This window comes from Nylanderia fulva, unplaced genomic scaffold, assembly GCF_048542155.1.
Source record: "Nylanderia fulva isolate GAGA-0341 unplaced genomic scaffold, ASM4854215v1 Scaffold689, whole genome shotgun sequence".
Taxonomy (NCBI): domain Eukaryota; kingdom Metazoa; phylum Arthropoda; class Insecta; order Hymenoptera; family Formicidae; genus Nylanderia; species Nylanderia fulva.
Window position 1 is genome coordinate 1 of NW_028190796.1, and position 18,564 is coordinate 18,564.

At 47.9% G+C, this 18,564-nt stretch overlaps 3 protein-coding genes and 2 pseudogenes across 3 annotated transcripts; 2 read left to right on the forward strand and 3 right to left on the reverse strand.

The window, feature by feature from the left end:
* Positions 1 to 3,401, reverse strand: LOC146720462 (large subunit ribosomal RNA; annotated as a pseudogene; the record flags this gene model as incomplete).
* Positions 3,402 to 6,275: 2,874 nt separating this feature from the next.
* Positions 6,276 to 8,633, reverse strand: LOC146720463 (uncharacterized). Its single transcript, XM_085488370.1, has one exon. It carries the CDS (start codon positions 8,631 to 8,633, stop codon positions 6,276 to 6,278), a length of 2,358 nt encoding a protein of 785 aa, XP_085344496.1.
* Positions 8,634 to 8,987: 354 nt separating this feature from the next.
* LOC146720464 (uncharacterized) lies at positions 8,988 to 9,797 on the reverse strand. The gene has a single exon (XM_085488371.1). The coding sequence runs from the start codon at positions 9,795 to 9,797 to the stop codon at positions 8,988 to 8,990; it is 810 nt and encodes a 269-aa protein (XP_085344497.1).
* A 1,462-nt stretch (positions 9,798 to 11,259) lies between these two features.
* Positions 11,260 to 13,554, forward strand: LOC146720465 (uncharacterized). The gene has a single exon (XM_085488372.1). The coding sequence runs from the start codon at positions 11,260 to 11,262 to the stop codon at positions 13,552 to 13,554; it is 2,295 nt and encodes a 764-aa protein (XP_085344498.1).
* Positions 13,555 to 15,904: 2,350 nt separating this feature from the next.
* LOC146720466 (large subunit ribosomal RNA) lies at positions 15,905 to 17,553 on the forward strand (annotated as a pseudogene).
* The last annotated feature ends 1,011 nt before the right edge of the window (positions 17,554 to 18,564 follow it).

Consider the following 18,564-nt stretch of genomic DNA (forward strand, 5'->3'; position numbering starts at 1 on the left):
CATTCCTCACTTTCCTCCCCCTTTCACCGCACATTCATGACTTGCTCACATGCTTTTTTTAAAATTTTCTCCTTACTTTTCCCCCTTTTCACACTCGCACTTTCAAACATCCGCTCTCACTTCCCCCCCCCCCCCCCCCCCCCCCCCCCCCCCCCCCCCCCCCCCCCCCCCCCCCCCCCCCCCCCCCTTTTTTTTTTTTTTTTTTTTTTTTTTTTTTTTTTTTTTTTTTTTTTTTTTTTTTTTTTTTTTTTTTTTTTTTCGGAAATTTTCCCCCGCCCAATTACCTCAACACCTACTCACCACTTCCCAACGCTCTCATTCCTCCCTCATTCACTCGTTTCCGCTTTGCACTCACCCACATCACTCCCGCCGTCACACTATACTCCTGCTTCTTCCATACCCCCAACATCCCTCTCCAGGACTAAAAACTCCTTGTTAGAAACCTCCGCACTTTTCTTCGCAGCCTTTTTGGCGCGCCCGGGGCCAGGAAAAACGAATACCCCCGTTGGCCTCTCTCAGAATCTTTGTGCCATGTGGCCTTGCCGTCCTCCTCTCACTGGGGATCGTACGCCTCCACACCCCGCTCAAGCGGACCGAGCAAGCCTGCCCGCTCCTCCACCCCCACCATTTTGGAGATGGAGGCGATCTGGGATGGACTCCCTTCTCTCAAAAGGGTTCTGTTCCTTATCCTTCTCTTTTCCGTTTTGTGTGCCATTGTCGTGGTCATGTATCTCGGTTTTAGTGTATTTGTTGAATTTTTCTCCATAATAAATCCCACGATTCTGGCGAGTCGCAAAGGGTCCCTCAGGCAGAGCCCCCAGTACCGGTAAGGCGACTTAATTACCGCAGGGTTGCGCCAGGTGCCCTACAAAATCGTTACCCGGGCCGTGTACCACCCCCACGACCATCAGCCCTCGGCACGCTTGCTCCCACCCGGCTTCGGGCACGATCACAGTGTGGGCATGGGAATTGCGGGGGCTTGCGGGAAGCAGGACAGGGGCAGCGGGTGTTGGGCGGCGTCGTGGCCTAGCGGGCGGCCGACGAGAAGAGCCTGGAGAGGGGTCAGGAGAGGGTGGCGAAGGGACGACAGGACCGGCGGCCCGAGGCTGCCGCCGGAGATTATATTTTTCTCTTCTTGTGGTGCCTGCCGTAAACAGACCCGAAGGGCTGGCAACCCCACGGACCCGGACGGAGCGTTGCCGCTCCGCCAAGCCAGAGCCCCGTTGGCCGCCGGGAGGTTGGTTCCGACGTTGCCCGACTCTCACCGCGAGGAGGTGGGGTTGGCACATGGAAACCACCAAAATCGGCGGCTCCCTTAAGAGAGTCATAGTTACTCCCGCCGTTTACCCGCGCTTGCTTGAATTTCTTCACGTTGACATTCAGAGCACTGGGCAGAAATCACATTGCGTCAACACCCGCGAGGGCCATCGCAATGCTTTGTTTTAATTAGACAGTCGGATTCCCCTAGTCCGTGCCAGTTCTGAGCTGAGCGTTGAATGGCGGCCGAAGAGGACGACCACGACGGCTTGCGCCGCCACGGAAGCCTCGCAGCAAGGAAGATCCGCGGGAGGCCAAGGCACGGGACCGAGCTCGGATCCCGGGACCGGCGCGAGAACGCCGACCGTTCACCTCGCCCAGGCCCGGCACGTCAGCCCCGCTTCTCAGAGCCAATCCTTATTCCGAAGTTACGGATCCAATTTGCCGACTTCCCTTACCTACATTATTCTATCGACTAGAGGCTCTTTACTTTGGAGACCTGCTGCGGATATGGGTACAAACCGGCGCGACACCTCCACGTGGCCCTCTCCTGGATTTTCAAGGTCCGAGGGAAGATCCGGACACCGCCGCAACTGCGGTGCTCTTTGCGTTCCAAACCCTATCTCCCTGCTAGAGGTTTCCAGGAAACTCGAATGCTTATACAGAAAAGAAAACTCTTCCCGGATCTCCCGACGGCGTCTCCAGGTCATTTTGGGTTACCCCGACGAACACTCTTACAAGGGCCCGAATTGTATGCGGTTCCGCTGCCGGGTTCCGGAATAGGAACCGGATTCCCTTTTGCCCGACGGGCGTGTGTCTTTCGTATAATATTTATTATTATTTCTCGACACTCGAGTATATTGTACGCCGTCATTGACATAGGATTTCTCCTAGGCTTAGGATCGACTGATTCGTGTGCAACGGCTGTTCACACGAAACCCTTCTCCACGTCAGTCCTCCAGGGCCTCGCTGGAGTATTTGCTACTACCACCAAGATCTGCACCGACGGCGGCTCCAGGCAAGCTCGCGCCCAGACTTTTCTGCGCTCACCGTCGCGACCCTCCTACTCGTCAGGGCTTCGTGACGACGCGAGAGAAGACTAACGCCCGCTCCCGGTTGCCGCCCCACTTGCCACTGACGGCAGAGTATAGGCTCGACGCTTCAGCGCCATCCATTTTCAAGGCTAGTTGCTTCGGCAGGTGAGTTTTACACACTCCTTAGCGGATTCTGACTTCCATGGCCACCGTTCTGCTGTCTTAAGCAACCAACGCCTTTTATGGTGTCCCATGAGCGTCGAGTTGGGCGCCTTAACTCTGCGTTTGGTTCATCCCACAGCGCCAGTTCTGCTTACCAAAAATGGCCCACTTGGCACTCTGATTCGAAGATGCTCGTGGCTTCATAATTCAAGAAAGCCAGAGATCTCACCCATTTAAAGTTTGAGAATAGGTTGAGGTCGTTTTGGCCCCAAGGCCTCTAATCATTCGCTTTACCAGATGAGACTCGCGCGCGTTCCGTGCGGAACGGCCGAGTGCCAGCTATCCTAAGGGAAACTTCGGAGGGAACCAGTTACTAGATGGTTCAATTAGTCTTTCGCCCCTATACCCAGTTCCGACGATCGATTTGCACGGACTCCGCGGGACATCGCCGACCGACGCGAAGCCAGCGCCGCTGACGATGAATCTCCCCATTCGATCTTTTGGGTTTCTTAGGTTTACCCCTGAACGGTTTCACGTACTCTTGAACTCTCTTTTCAAAGTTTTTTTCAACTTTCCCTCACGGTACTTGTTCGCTATCGGTCTCGTGGTCGTATTTAGCCTTAGATGGAGTTTACCACCCACTTAGAGCTGCACTCTCAAGCAACCCGATTCTAAGGAGAGATTCTCCCGAGGCGCGCACCGGTCGCAACGGGCCTGGCACCCTCTACGGGTAAGTAGCCCCATTCAAGATGGACTTGGACGCGACGCGGCACCTCGGGATAAGCGGATCCTTTCGAACACCACATTTCCCTGCGGCGGAACCGCGGGATTCGGTGCTGGGCTCTTTCCTGTTCGCTCGCCGCTACTAAGGAAATCCTGGTCAGTTTCTTTTCCTCCGCTTAATAATATGCTTAAATTCAGCGGGTAATCTCGCCTGCTCTGAGGTCGTCGCATAGTGAGTTTTCGTAGCCGTTTGCCTCCTCCGCGTCGCTCATCGTCGTCTCTCCTCTATAATATATAAGAAGGAGAGAGAGAGAGCGTCGACGAGAGAGCAGCAGCGGCAGCACACGAAATACGCGAGAAGGCAAATCGCCGGGGCGCTAACCGCACACTCGTTGGTGGTAATGGAGACGATATATCGCGGGGTTCGAAATTCTCGGCTCTCCTTTCTCTTTTATATACAAAATTCGGGCGGAATCGATTCGACGAGTACACGGCGCGCCGGTCCTTTTTTTTTGCTTTACGAAAATTTCGTGGACTCGGACACGCGGTCGGCTCGCGATTCAAAACCCTTCTCCGTAAAGAGGTAAAGGATTACGAATGCTCTCTCCGCCGGACGACAACGCGCCGTATATTTCTCCGTAATACCGTTATGTGTGCGGGCAAGGGCGCCTCGGCATAAGACGCGCGAGCGCTATCGCACCGAGAGACGCGGCACAGAGTGCGAGAGCAGTCGGTCAGTCTGTGTGATGTACGGAGAGGAGAGACGGTGAGACATGCGCTACCTACTTTCGGGAGACAACGACGCACGCGCCGCTCTAGGGAAAGCGGTGCCATTCACCGCCCTGACCCTTTTTTTGGCCGTTTGTTGCTCCCTTCGCGCGCGCTCTTATTCTCATCCCATTTCTCCTCGGCTCTCGCGTACACACACGACTTGGATACACAAACACGCTCCCCCTCTTAATTCGCGCAGCATTCTCTGGGCGCGCGTTTGCCAACGTTTTACACGCTTGTGCGCTTCTCTTTCTCATTATTATTTCGGTGTGTCATTTCAGACGACGCAAGGATTTGCGCCGCGGCTGGTCGGCGCGGCACAGACACCTCGGGCGAACGTCCAACGATCGCTCGTACGCCCATTGTAAGCGTTGCACAGAGCACAGGCGACGCGCGCGCCATTCTCTGGTCGCCCGCGTCGTGGCCGTGCGCGCTTTTCGGGCGCAAGCAGTTTAGGGGTACTAAAACGACTCTCAGCCAGGCGTGGTCCGGGAATTGTATCCGTGGACCGCAATGTGCGTTCGAAATGTCGATGTTCATGTGTCCTGCAGTTCACAAGTTGTGCGAGAACCTTCGATTTGTTTTAATTTTCTGCGCAGAGGCAATTTTATTTATTTATAAGTCGGCTCGTAGATACGAAGGAGACTGGATGCGGAGAAAATTGTAAAGGTGGAGAATTTCACTTTTGAGGCAAAGCAGTTTTATTCAAAACTCTCGCAGACAAGATTAAAACGCGGAAGTTTGCTCTAGAACGAGATAAATTCGCGCGATGCTCTTTTCGCTGATATACACGGAGACGTCTCTTCAGTTCAGACTCCTCGAGTAGACTCATTTTTGATCCTCGCGGAATTCGGCAGCTAAGGAGGCGATCGATCATCCGATCGACGCGTGGCACACGTGCTGAAATCTTATTCGCGGACGATTGCCCCATCACGCTCCGAAACGCGAGACAAAGGCGAGTTTTTGTAGATTCCTCGCTCGCGGAATCGAAAACAACCGGAATAACATCTCGGCGTCGAATATTTTCAATTTCTACGATTAACCTTGCTTCGTCGCTCCGAAAATACGTGACAATTTTAAACATACCGCCCGCCTCGCATTTGAACGTATGCGAATATGCGAAATATAGCCAACGGTAGTCTTCAGCCTACGATGAAGACAATAAATCAATTTTCAATCAACCAAGAAATCAAACAAGAGATCAATTCAATGATTTCTTGCGATCGAATAACGAGAGCAAGTAATCAGAAGGTGAAAAAACCTTTTACAATTTTCGAGTAAATATTTCTAAATTATAAAGACGCTCTCAATTTTCAATAGGCACTGAGCCTTAGCAAATATTCGCCTCTTTCGGCTGTTACGCGAATACAATTATACATGTTTCGAAATTCTACCGACAATGCGATGGGTCGAATAACAAAGTCATAAATGCGATACCTGGCTCGAAAACCACGCCGAAGAGGAGAATATTGCCTAACATAGTAGATTTTGACGCTAAATACATAAATCACATCCGAAATTTATCAAATAATTACAATCTAAGTTTAACGCAAGTACAATTTTCAAATATTGCTATTGATTGGCAGCCGGCACAGTAGCGTAATTGGTCGTTTCAGGATCGAGCTCGCAGGTCTCACCGTAACTACTCGCACGAGTCCATCCGAGCCGGGATGAATCTGCGTGACTCGCGCTAGGTTCCACTTGCTCGGAGGGAGCAAGGGATTCTTCAACAAGGCGAGTTCTCCTATGCGAAAACAAGACGTTTTTTCCGACCGCTTATGCTACTGCTGCAGGGAGTGCAAGTAGTCTTGTGACCACGAGCGCCAAATCTGTTCGACTAAAGAATGGACCATCTGCCATCGCGATAGTCGATTCGCATTACTTTCGAGCACTGACTCCTCCGGTATCGCAATTATGGGGCGCCCGATCAGGAAATGACCCGGAGTGAGTGCCGATAGGTCACTCGGATCGTCGCTTAATGCCGCGATCGGACGAGAATTTAAGCACGCCTCGATTTGGCATAATAACGTCGCGAATTCGGCCTGTGACAGAGTTCGCGAACCGGCGACTCGTTTTAAGTGCGACTTGAGACTTTTGATTCCCGCCTCCCATAGCCCACCGAAGTGAGGAGCCGCAGACGGAATGAAGTTCCATTCAATTTTGTCATTTGCAAGGATGTCGTGCAGTGACGAATCCTTCATCAAGGCGCTGAACGCGTCGTTCAATTCCTTGTCAGCCCCGTGGAAGTTCGTTCCATTATCGCTATATAGCTTGGACGGCAAGCCCCTTCGGCTCACAAATCGCCGAAAGGCGGCGAGGAACCCAGCGCTAGAGTAGTCTTTCGACTAGCTCTACGTGGATTGCTTTCGTGACGAGGCAGATGAACAAAGCTATATAATTTTTTCTGGTTTTTTGGCCTCTGCCAACGAACGGCGTGACTAAGAAAGGGCCAGCATAATCCACTCCCGTATGAGCAAATGGAGACGACGGATTGACGCGTGGAGACGGGAGGTCTCCCATGAATTGGTTCGAAAGTTTAGCCGAGTGACGTACGCAAGGGATGCATTGTCTTATATATCCCTTGACGGAGTTTTGCCCTCCCATTAACCAATAATTCTGACGAAGGGTGCGCAGCACGATTTGAACTCCACCGTGGAGTGTACTCTTATGAGCTTGAGCGATTAGAAGGTAAGCGAGTTGTCCGCGCGGCACGATTACGGGATGTTGCTCATCGTAGCTAAGAGCGGAGTGTCGCAACCGCCCGCCAAGCCGGAGTACCGAATCTTTTCCTAAGAATGGAGCAAAAGTTCGAAGGGAACTCTTTTTTGAAATCGTGGCAGTCTTTTGCAAAGTTTTGAATTCGACCTTGAAAGCTCTCCGCTGGACATAAGGCAGCCAGAATTGCTCGGCCCGTTTAAGCTCGTCGACGCTCAGTGTCGAATCTTTTTTAAATTTACGAACCTTTTCCTTCCGCAGTAAGGCGAGAAACCTGTGGACGTAAGCCGTCACTCGGACGAGCTTCGTCCAACTTGAAAATTTGTAAAGTAGATCCCACTCTTCTTCACCTTCAATGTGAAGAACTTTGGTTTTTCGCAGTTCAGCTGAAACTTGCTGTAGTTCATTAGTGGGTCTAGTATTCGTCATATCATGAATCGGCCAAGCCGTTGAAGGTTGCCGAAACCATGGTGGTCCCGTCCACCATAGCGAATGCGACACTAACTCAGACGCGGATAGCCCGCGCGACGCACAATCCGCCGGGTTCTCTGCCGATGGTACGTGACTCCACCGAGTAGATGGCAAATTGTTCTGTATTTCAGCCACGCGGTTGGCCACGTATGTGTTCCACTTTGATGGGTGCTGGCGCAACCACGCCAGAGCTATCGTGTAATCCGTCCAACAATGGATCGGAGTTCCAACTAACTGCAACGAATTAACAGTCCACTTTACGAGGCGACTCAATAACACTACCGCGTTTAACTCTAGACGCGGGATGCTCACGGTTTTCACGGGCGCGACCTTTGTTTTTGCTGCGATTAAATTTATTGCGAAGTCTGAAAGCGAATGATAGACGCGAAGATATACGACGGCGGCATAAGCTCGATTTGACGCGTCAGCGAAACCGTGTATCTTTAGCGCGAGAGTTTGTGGACCTTGACCAGTCCACCGTGGAATTTTGATCATTTCTAATTTGTGAAATTCTGATACAAAATAATTCCAACGGGACGTTAACTCATCGGAGATGAGAGAGTCCCATTCGCAATGTAACAACCACAGCTCTTGAAGTATTATTTTTGCCACGATCACGACGGGAGCGGCCCATCCGAGAGGGTCGTAAAGCCTCGCGATAAATGAAAGAATTGAGCGTTTGGTAGGAACGCTGGGGGTGGTCGAGTTCACGACCAAGCGAAACACGTCTTCGTTAGGCATCCATGACAGGCCGAGAACTTTAAGTGAATCTTCCGTCAGGATTAGATGATCGGTTACTTCCGATTGGTCAACAGACAAATCCTTGAGAAGTTCGATCGAATTTGATGCCCATTTCCTTAATTGAAATCCCCCCTTTTCCATTAACTGCATCAATTGAACGCGAGTATTTTTTAAAGATTTTATATCATCCGCGCCAAACAGGGCGTCGTCTACATAAATAGACTCTACTAGGATAGGAACCGCGGCCTTGAACTTTTCTCCCTCGTCAAGGGCGAGCTGTTTCAATACTCGCATTGCGAGATACGGAGCGGGAGCGAGACCGTAAGTGACCGTTAACAAGCGAAAATGTCGAACGGGCGCTTCCGCTTGAGGACGCCAAAGAATTCTTTGGTAGTCTGAATCTTGCTCATGAATTTGAATTTGCCGAAACATCTTGGCGATGTCGGCCGTACAGACGAAGCTCCACCGTCGCCATCGCGATAACACGGCAGGTAGATCTTGCTGTAATTTGGGCCCTATTAATAAAAAGTCATTCAACGACGTGCCATTCCTAGTTCGGCACGACGCGTTGAAAACGACCCGTAATTTAGTCGTGCAACTATCTTCCCGAATCACGGGGTGGTGCGGAATGTAAACGGGCAAATACTCGGTTTTTTCCGACTCGTCGACGCTAGTCATATGTCCGAGGGACTCGTATTCCGCTAGAAATTCGTTATACTGCGAATACAGTTCCGATCGATTTCTCAATCTGTTTTCCATGCGGTTGTACAGCGACCGCGCAATGGAAAGAGACTCTCCGATTTCGATCGGAGGATCACATTTAAAGGGTAGTCAACGACGTATCGTCCGTCGGACAACCGACTATGCGTCTGCACGAAGTGTCGCTCACAAATCTCTTCCTCCTCCGTGAGGGGAATTTGAGGCGCGATCTCCTCATCTTCCCAGAACCGCTGGAGAAGAGTGTCTATCTCTTGACCGAGAACGCAATTTAAAACGGCTTCTTTTGAAGCCTTCCGTTTATTTTCGGTCGGACCGGAAATAATCCAACCGAGCGCGGTTAGTTGAGCTGTGGGGGTACCGAGCGGACCTTGCCTTGGAGCCGACGTTTATGGCTCACTTTTGATGCGTATGGCGCATCAAAAGTGAGCCATAAACGTCGGCTCCAAGAAGCAAGTGAATTTGATGTTTGCTCGACGGATCCGGATCCGCGAGGGAAAGGCCCTTCAAGTGAGGCCACGATTCGACAGGTCGAACTCGCGAAGCCGCGTACGACGTGATCTTCGGAAACACGTACACTGTGATTGGAAATACCGGGTCGGATTTCGCGCACGGAGTCATTCGCAAGGACACGCGCGACTTTGCGGCACCCGTGTAGGTTTCCCCGAATCCTTTGATTTGTAAATCGGTTCTTTGTCGCCTGGTCCGTATGGTTTGACAGAAAGATTCCGATATAAAACTAAAATTGGATCCCTGATCCAATAGCGCGCGAACCTTAAAGCGTCGGCCCTCAGCGGTGTGGATGTTCACCCACGCGGTTGCGAGGAGAACCGCGGGAGTCGTAAAGTCCGGCGGCTCGATTGTCTGGACGCTGGCCACGGCAGCGTTATTGGAACCGTCCAAGGCGTCGGACTTCGCATTCGTTTTCACGCTCGGTTTCGCAGCTTCCGAATCTTTTCTGACAGCTGACGATTGATAATTTTCGGAATGCAATAAAGAATGATGAGACCGACTGCAGTGGTTGCATCGCTGTTGGCTCGGGCAATTCGGCGAAATATGCCCCGAGCGCAAGCAATTAAAGCATACACGATTTTTGCGAGCGAGCTCATTTCGTTGTTCAACTGATTTTTGACGAAATGGCTCGCACTTTATCACGAAATGATTGCCTGAGCAGCATATGCACTTGACAGCGGAGACGTTATGCATTGACGAACGCGGCTTGTTTGGCTTTTGATTAACACTTTCTCTGTACACTTCCGCGAAGTCTGACAATCCGCGGATTCGAGTCGTAAGAAATTCATGAATATCTTTGTACGCCGGAATTGAAGTTTGTAACGTCCAGACAAATTTCAAAATTTCAATCTTCTTCAATCATTAATTTTTTTTAACCTATTAGTCATGACAATCTCTAACTTGCATGAAAGACCGGTATTAACGAATATTTAATCACAAATATAACCACTCGTAGGCTAAGATATGTCTTCTCACAAAAAACAATATAAAAACAACATCTATAATACTAACTAAATATGGTATAATATAATATAATATAAATATAATATATTTAGTTTAATAAGAAAAATCCTCATTGATTATTTGTGAGAAAACCTAAAATAAGGTTAAGAACGTATATATGTATATACATACGGATATATATATTTATATATGTCAATCGTATACTTTGACGACACTATATATATTCTTTGGCGATTTCAATGACTGTATAAGACATATAGTATTCTCTGGCGATTTCAATGACTGTATAAGACATATAGTATTCTCTGGCAATTTCAATGACAGTATAAGATATAATATTTGACATATAATACAATTATTTCCTTTTTTCTCTTTTTTTTCATTACAAATAATTTGAACGACTTAAATGAATAGTAATTACTTATTTTTGAATAAATTTCGATTAATTATACAGATTGACTATTACAATATAATATTCATTTTACTAATATTAAATATGTATTATTCAATAGTATTAAATTTTAAATATGTACATGATATATATACATATATTAACACACAAAACTTCTTATAAATACATTTACTTATAATTATAAGACCCGAAGATTATATACATAGCGTAAAATAACATTATATCCATCATACGCCCAAAGGAGCCACTACACTAAGAGAAGAATACTATTATTTTCTCTCAGTGCATGTATGAAACCCGCCTTATTAAAACGGTAATACCTGAAAATATATATATATATATATATATTGCTTATAAAGAAGTATACTAAATAATTAAATAATTATGTATGAAAGCTGCTTTACTATGTGAACTCGACTTTACTCGCAAGGAAACATCCAGAAGATTCTAGAAGGCTCTAGAACGATAGCGTGATGCAATGCATGATGCAATGCTGAAACACGTTGCCACCTGCAAATCGATTACAGAAGAACGTCAAGAAATAACACTACCAAGAATAAAGAAGGCCCGTTGCAAGCCGCATAGCGGTGAGTCACTAAAGAAGCACCGCTATCGCTACTGAGAATACAATAAGAGAAGTCGGAGCGCATAACGATAAGTCAGTAAAGGAGCACCGCTATCGCTACTGAGAATAAAAGACGATTGGAAACCGTTAGCGATGAGTCACCTAGGAACACCGCTATCGCTACTAAATCTTTAAAAAATACTCGCGTTCAATTGATGCAGTTAATGGAAAAGGGGGGATTTCAATTAAGGAAATGGGCATCAAATTCGATCGAACTTCTCAAGGATTTGTCTGTTGACCAATCGGAAGTAACCGATCATCTAATCCTGACGGAAGATTCACTTAAAGTTCTCGGCCTGTCATGGATGTCTAACGAAGACGTGTTTCGCTTGGTCGTGAACTCGACCACCCCCAGCGTTCCTACCAAACGCTCAATTCTTTCATTTATCGCGAGGCTTTACGACCCTCTCGGATGGGCCGCTCCCGTCGTGATCGTGGCAAAAATAATACTTCAAGAGCTGTGGTTGTTACATTGCGAATGGGACTCTCTCATCTCCGATGAGTTAACGTCCCGTTGGAATTATTTTGTATCAGAATTTCACAAATTAGAAATGATCAAAATTCCACGGTGGACTGGTCAAGGTCCACAAACTCTCGCGCTAAAGATACACGGTTTCGCTGACGCGTCAAATCGAGCTTATGCCGCCGTCGTATATCTTCGCGTCTATCATTCGCTTTCAGACTTCGCAATAAATTTAATCGCAGCAAAAACAAAGGTCGCGCCCGTGAAAACCGTGAGCATCCCGCGTCTAGAGTTAAACGCGGTAGTGTTATTGAGTCGCCTCGTAAAGTGGACTGTTAATTCGTTGCAGTTAGTTGGAACTCCGATCCATTGTTGGACGGATTACACGATAGCTCTGGCGTGGTTGCGCCAGCACCCATCAAAGTGGAACACATACGTGGCCAACCGCGTGGCTGAAATACAGAACAATTTGCCATCTACTCGGTGGAGTCACGTACCATCGGCAGAGAACCCGGCGGATTGTGCGTCGCGCGGGCTATCCGCGTCTGAGTTAGTGTCGCATTCGCTATGGTGGACGGGACCACCATGGTTTCGGCAACCTTCAACGGCTTGGCCGATTCATGATATGACGAATACTAGACCCACTAATGAACTACAGCAAGTTTCAGCTGAACTGCGAAAAACCAAAGTTCTTCACATTGAAGGTGAAGAAGAGTGGGATCTACTTTACAAATTTTCAAGTTGGACGAAGCTCGTCCGAGTGACGGCTTACGTCCACAGGTTTCTCGCCTTACTGCGGAAGGAAAAGGTTCGTAAATTTAAAAAAGATTCGACACTGAGCGTCGACGAGCTTAAACGGGCCGAGCAATTCTGGCTGCCTTATGTCCAGCGGAGAGCTTTCAAGGTCGAATTCAAAACTTTGCAAAAGACTGCCACGATTTCAAAAAAGAGTTCCCTTCGAACTTTTGCTCCATTCTTAGGAAAAGATTCGGTACTCCGGCTTGGCGGGCGGTTGCGACACTCCGCTCTTAGCTACGATGAGCAACATCCCGTAATCGTGCCGCGCGGACAACTCGCTTACCTTCTAATCGCTCAAGCTCATAAGAGTACACTCCACGGTGGAGTTCAAATCGTGCTGCGCACCCTTCGTCAGAATTATTGGTTAATGGGAGGGCAAAACTCCGTCAAGGGATATATAAGACAATGCATCCCTTGCGTACGTCACTCGGCTAAACTTTCGAACCAATTCATGGGAGACCTCCCGTCTCCACGCGTCAATCCGTCGTCTCCATTTGCTCATACGGGAGTGGATTATGCTGGCCCTTTCTTAGTCACGCCGTTCGTTGGCAGAGGCCAAAAAACCAGAAAAAATTATATAGCTTTGTTCATCTGCCTCGTCACGAAAGCAATCCACGTAGAGCTAGTCAAAGACTACTCTAGCGCTGGGTTCCTCGCCGCCTTTCGGCGATTTGTGAGCCGAAGGGGCTTGCCGTCCAAGCTATATAGCGATAATGGAACGAACTTCCACGGGGCTGACAAGGAATTGAACGACGCGTTCAGCGCCTTGATGAAGGATTCGTCACTGCACGACATCCTTGCAAATGACAAAATTGAATGGAACTTCATTCCGTCTGCGGCTCCTCACTTCGGTGGGCTATGGGAGGCGGGAATCAAAAGTCTCAAGTCGCACTTAAAACGAGTCGCCGGTTCGCGAACTCTGTCACAGGCCGAATTCGCGACGTTATTATGCCAAATCGAGGCGTGCTTAAATTCTCGTCCGATCGCGGCATTAAGCGACGATCCGAGTGACCTATCGGCACTCACTCCGGGTCATTTCCTGATCGGGCGCCCCATAATTGCGATACCGGAGGAGTCAGTGCTCGAAAGTAATGCGAATCGACTATCGCGATGGCAGATGGTCCATTCTTTAGTCGAACAGATTTGGCGCTCGTGGTCACAAGACTACTTGCACTCCCTGCAGCAGTAGCATAAGCGGTCGGAAAAAACGTCTTGTTTTCGCATAGGAGAACTCGCCTTGTTGAAGAATCCCTTGCTCCCTCCGGGCAAGTGGAACCTAGCGCGAGTCACGCAGATTCATCCCGGCTCGGATGGACTCGTGCGAGTAGTTACGGTGAGACCTGCGAGCTCGATCCTGAAACGACCAATTACGCTACTGTGCCGGCTGCCAATCAATAGCAATATTTGAAAATTGTACTTGCGTTAAACTTAGATTGTAATTATTTGATAAATTTCGGGTGTGATTTATGTATTTAGCGTCAAAATCTACTATGTTAGGCAATATTCTCCTCTTCGGCGTGGTTTTCGAGCCAGGTATCGCATTTATGACTTTGTTATTCGACCCATCGCATTGTCGGTAGAATTTCGAAACATGTATAATTGTATTTGCGTAACAGCCGAAAGAGGCGAATATTTGCTAAGGCTCAGTGCCTATTGAAAATTGAGAGCGTCTTTATAATTTAGAAATATTTACTCGAAAATTGTAAAAGGTTTTTTCACCTTCTGATTACTTGCTCTCGTTATTCGATCGCAAGAAATTATTGCATTGATCTCTTGTTTGATTTCTTGGTTGATTGAAAATTGATTTATTGTCTTCATCGTAGGTTGAAGACTACCGTTGGCTATATTTCGCATATTCGCATATGTTCAAATGCGAGGCGGGCGGTATGTTTAAAATTGTCACGTATTTTCGGAGCGACGAAGCAAGGTTAATCGTAGAAATTGAAAATATTCGACGCCGAGATGTTATTCCGGTTGTTTTCGATTCCGCGAGCGAGGAATCTACAAAAACTCGCCTTTGTCTCGCGTTTCGGAGCGTGATGGGGCAATCGTCCGCGAATAGGATTTCAGCACGTGTGCCACGCGTCGATCGGATGATCGATCGCCTCCTTAGCTGCCGAATTCCGCGAGGATCAAAAATGAGTCTACTCGAGGAGTCTGAACTGAAGAGACGTCTCCGTGTATATCAGCGAAAAGAGCATCGCGCGAATTTATCTCGTTCTAGAGCAAACTTCCGCGTTTTAATCTTGTCTGCGAGAGTTTTGAATAAAACTGCTTTGCCTCAAAAGTGAATTTCTCCACCTTTACAATTTTCTCCGCATCCAGTCTCCTTCGTATCTACGAGCCGACTTATAAATAAATAAATTTGCCTCTGCGCAGAAAATTAAAACAAATCGAAGGTTCTCGCACAACTTGTGAACTGCAGGACACATGAACATCGACATTTCGAACGCACATTGCGGTCCACGAATACAATTCCCGGACCACGCCTGGCTGAGAGTCGTTTTAGTACCCCTAAACTGCTTGCGCCCGAAAAGCGCGCACGGCCACGACGCGGGCGACCAGAGAATGGCGCGCGCGTCGCCTGTGCTCTGTGCAACGCTTACAATGGGCGTACGAGCGATCGTTGGACGTTCGCCCGAGGTGTCTGTGCCGCGCCGACCAGCCGCGGCGCAAATCCTTGCGTCGTCTGAAATGACACACCGAAATAATAATGAGAAAGAGAAGCGCACAAGCGTGTAAAACGTTGGCAAACGCGCGCCCAGAGAATGCTGCGCGAATTAAGAGGGGGAGCGTGTTTGTGTATCCAAGTCGTGTGTGTACGCGAGAGCCGAGGAGAAATGGGATGAGAATAAGAGCGCGCGCGAAGGGAGCAACAAACGGCCAAAAAAAGGGTCAGGGCGGTGAATGGCACCGCTTTCCCTAGAGCGGCGCGTGCGTCGTTGTCTCCCGAAAGTAGGTAGCGCATGTCTCACCGTCTCTCCTCTCCGTACATCACACAGACTGACCGACTGCTCTCGCACTCTGTGCCGCGTCTCTCGGTGCGATAGCGCTCGCGCGTCTTATGCCGAGGCGCCCTTGCCCGCACACATAACGGTATTACGGAGAAATATACGGCGCGTTGTCGTCCGGCGGAGAGAGCATTCGTAATCCTTTACCTCTTTACGGAGAAGGGTTTTGAATCGCGAGCCGACCGCGTGTCCGAGTCCACGAAATTTTCGTAAAGCAAAAAAAAAGGACCGGCGCGCCGTGTACTCGTCGAATCGATTCCGCCCGAATTTTGTATATAAAAGAGAAAGGAGAGCCGAGAATTTCGAACCCCGCGATATATCGTCTCCATTACCACCAACGAGTGTGCGGTTAGCGCCCCGGCGATTTGCCTTCTCGCGTATTTCGTGTGCTGCCGCTGCTGCTCTCTCGTCGACGCTCTCTCTCTCTCCTTCTTATATATTATAGAGGAGAGACGACGATGAGCGACGCGGAGGAGGCAAACGGCTACGAAAACTCACTATGCGACGACCTCAGAGCAGGCGAGATTACCCGCTGAATTTAAGCATATTATTAAGCGGAGGAAAAGAAACTGACCAGGATTTCCTTAGTAGCGGCGAGCGAACAGGAAAGAGCCCAGCACCGAATCCCGCGGTTCCGCCGCAGGGAAATGTGGTGTTCGAAAGGATCCGCTTATCCCGAGGTGCCGCGTCGCGTCCAAGTCCATCTTGAATGGGGCTACTTACCCGTAGAGGGTGCCAGGCCCGTTGCGACCGGTGCGCGCCTCGGGAGAATCTCTCCTTAGAATCGGGTTGCTTGAGAGTGCAGCTCTAAGTGGGTGGTAAACTCCATCTAAGGCTAAATACGACCACGAGACCGATAGCGAACAAGTACCGTGAGGGAAAGTTGAAAAAAACTTTGAAAAGAGAGTTCAAGAGTACGTGAAACCGTTCAGGGGTAAACCTAAGAAACCCAAAAGATCGAATGGGGAGATTCATCGTCAGCGGCGCTGGCTTCGCGTCGGTCGGCGATGTCCCGCGGAGTCCGTGCAAATCGATCGTCGGAACTGGGTATAGGGGCGAAAGACTAATTGAACCATCTAGTAACTGGTTCCCTCCGAAGTTTCCCTTAGGATAGCTGGCACTCGGCCGTTCCGCACGGAACGCGCGCGAGTCTCATCTGGTAAAGCGAATGATTAGAGGCCTTGGGGCCAAAACGACCTCAACCTATTCTCAAACTTTAAATGGGTGAGATCTCTGGCTTTCTTGAATTATGAAGCCACGAGCATCTTCGAATCAGAGTGCCAAGTGGGCCATTTTTGGTAAGCAGAACTGGCGCTGTGGGATGAACCAAACGCAGAGTTAAGGCGCCCAACTCGACGCTCATGGGACACCATAAAAGGCGTTGGTTGCTTAAGACAGCAGAACGGTGGCCATGGAAGTCAGAATCCGCTAAGGAGTGTGTAAAACTCACCTGCCGAAGCAACTAGCCTTGAAAATGGATGGCGCTGAAGCGTCGAGCCTATACTCTGCCGTCAGTGGCAAGTGGGGCGGCAACCGGGAGCGGGCGTTAGTCTTCTCTCGCGTCGTCACGAAACCCTGACGAGTAGGAGGGTCGCGACGGTGAGCGCAGAAAAGTCTGGGCGCGAGCTTGCCTGGAGCCGCCGTCGGTGCAGATCTTGGTGGTAGTAGCAAATACTCCAGCGAGGCCCTGGAGGACTGACGTGGAGAAGGGTTTCGTGTGAACAGCCGTTGCACACGAATCAGTCGATCCTAAGCCTAGGAGAAATCCTATGTCAATGACGGCGTACAATATACTCGAGTGTCGAGAAATAATAATAAATATTATACGAAAGACACACGCCCGTCGGGCAAAAGGGAATCCGGTTCCTATTCCGGAACCCGGCAGCGGAACCGCATACAATTCGGGCCCTTGTAAGAGTGTTCGTCGGGGTAACCCAAAATGACCTGGAGACGCCGTCGGGAGATCCGGGAAGAGTTTTCTTTTCTGTATAAGCATTCGAGTTTCCTGGAAACCTCTAGCAGGGAGATAGGGTTTGGAACGCAAAGAGCACCGAAGTTGCGGCGGTGTCCGGATCTTCCCCTCGGACCTTGAAAATCCAGGAGAGGGCCACGTGGAGGTGTCGCGCCGGTTTGTACCCATATCCGCAGCAGGTCTCCAAAGTAAAGAGCCTCTAGTCGATAGAATAATGTAGGTAAGGGAAGTCGGCAAATTGGATCCGTAACTTCGGAATAAGGATTGGCTCTGACAAGGGACATGTCACAACTGTCCGGAACCGATTTGATTCTCCTTGAAATATGTTGTTAAATACACAAATCTAAAAGACACGTATTTTTTTATACGTGCGCAATTTGAGTTTTAAGGGGTGAAACACCCCTTTAAAGAATAACGGTATTTTTCTTTAGGATCAAATATCTGCTAAACTATAAGAGATATAAAGAAAAAACGTACAACAAATTTTAATGGCTTGAAGAGTACTTTAAAGTTATATGAACAAAAATTTTTTTTTTTTTTTTTTTTTTTTAAAAACCCTCACCACCTAATTTTTTTTTTCAAAATTAAAAATTTTGTTTTACCTAATTTAAAGCTTATTTTTTTCCAAATTCAACCATGTGTAATAAAGTTATGTTACGAAATATCATTTTCGAAAATTAATTATAAACGCTCCCGTATATACGCTCATCCGTGCTATGTGCGTAAGTAATTACCGTCGAACAATAAAATATATAAAAAATGTTTTTGTATAATTCTTATTTATGTTTTCTATGTATTTATAACTGCGTATTGTGTATATTTAGATTTAAAAAAAAATTTTTAAATATAATTAATAAGAATTTTTTAAATATACCCCCTGCTTTCTTATTATTTCTTTAATATTTAATTTCTTCTATAAAAATTAAAAACAATTATATTTTATAATAAAATTATTTTTTAATTGAATCTTGCGAATACCAATGTCGCAATATTTGGCATAAACAAATTTTATATCTTACGTTAAATGAATCATAAGATAAGATTATGTGTACGTGTTCCAGATAAGTTATAATTTTTACAATAAAATCTTTAATACGTTAAAATAAATAATAAAATAAGATTATGTGATGACGTATTTCTGATAAGTTAATATAAATTGTTCATGTAGCAGCATAATTCTCACAGTCGGTGTAGTCTTTTCGTTGTAATAATATCT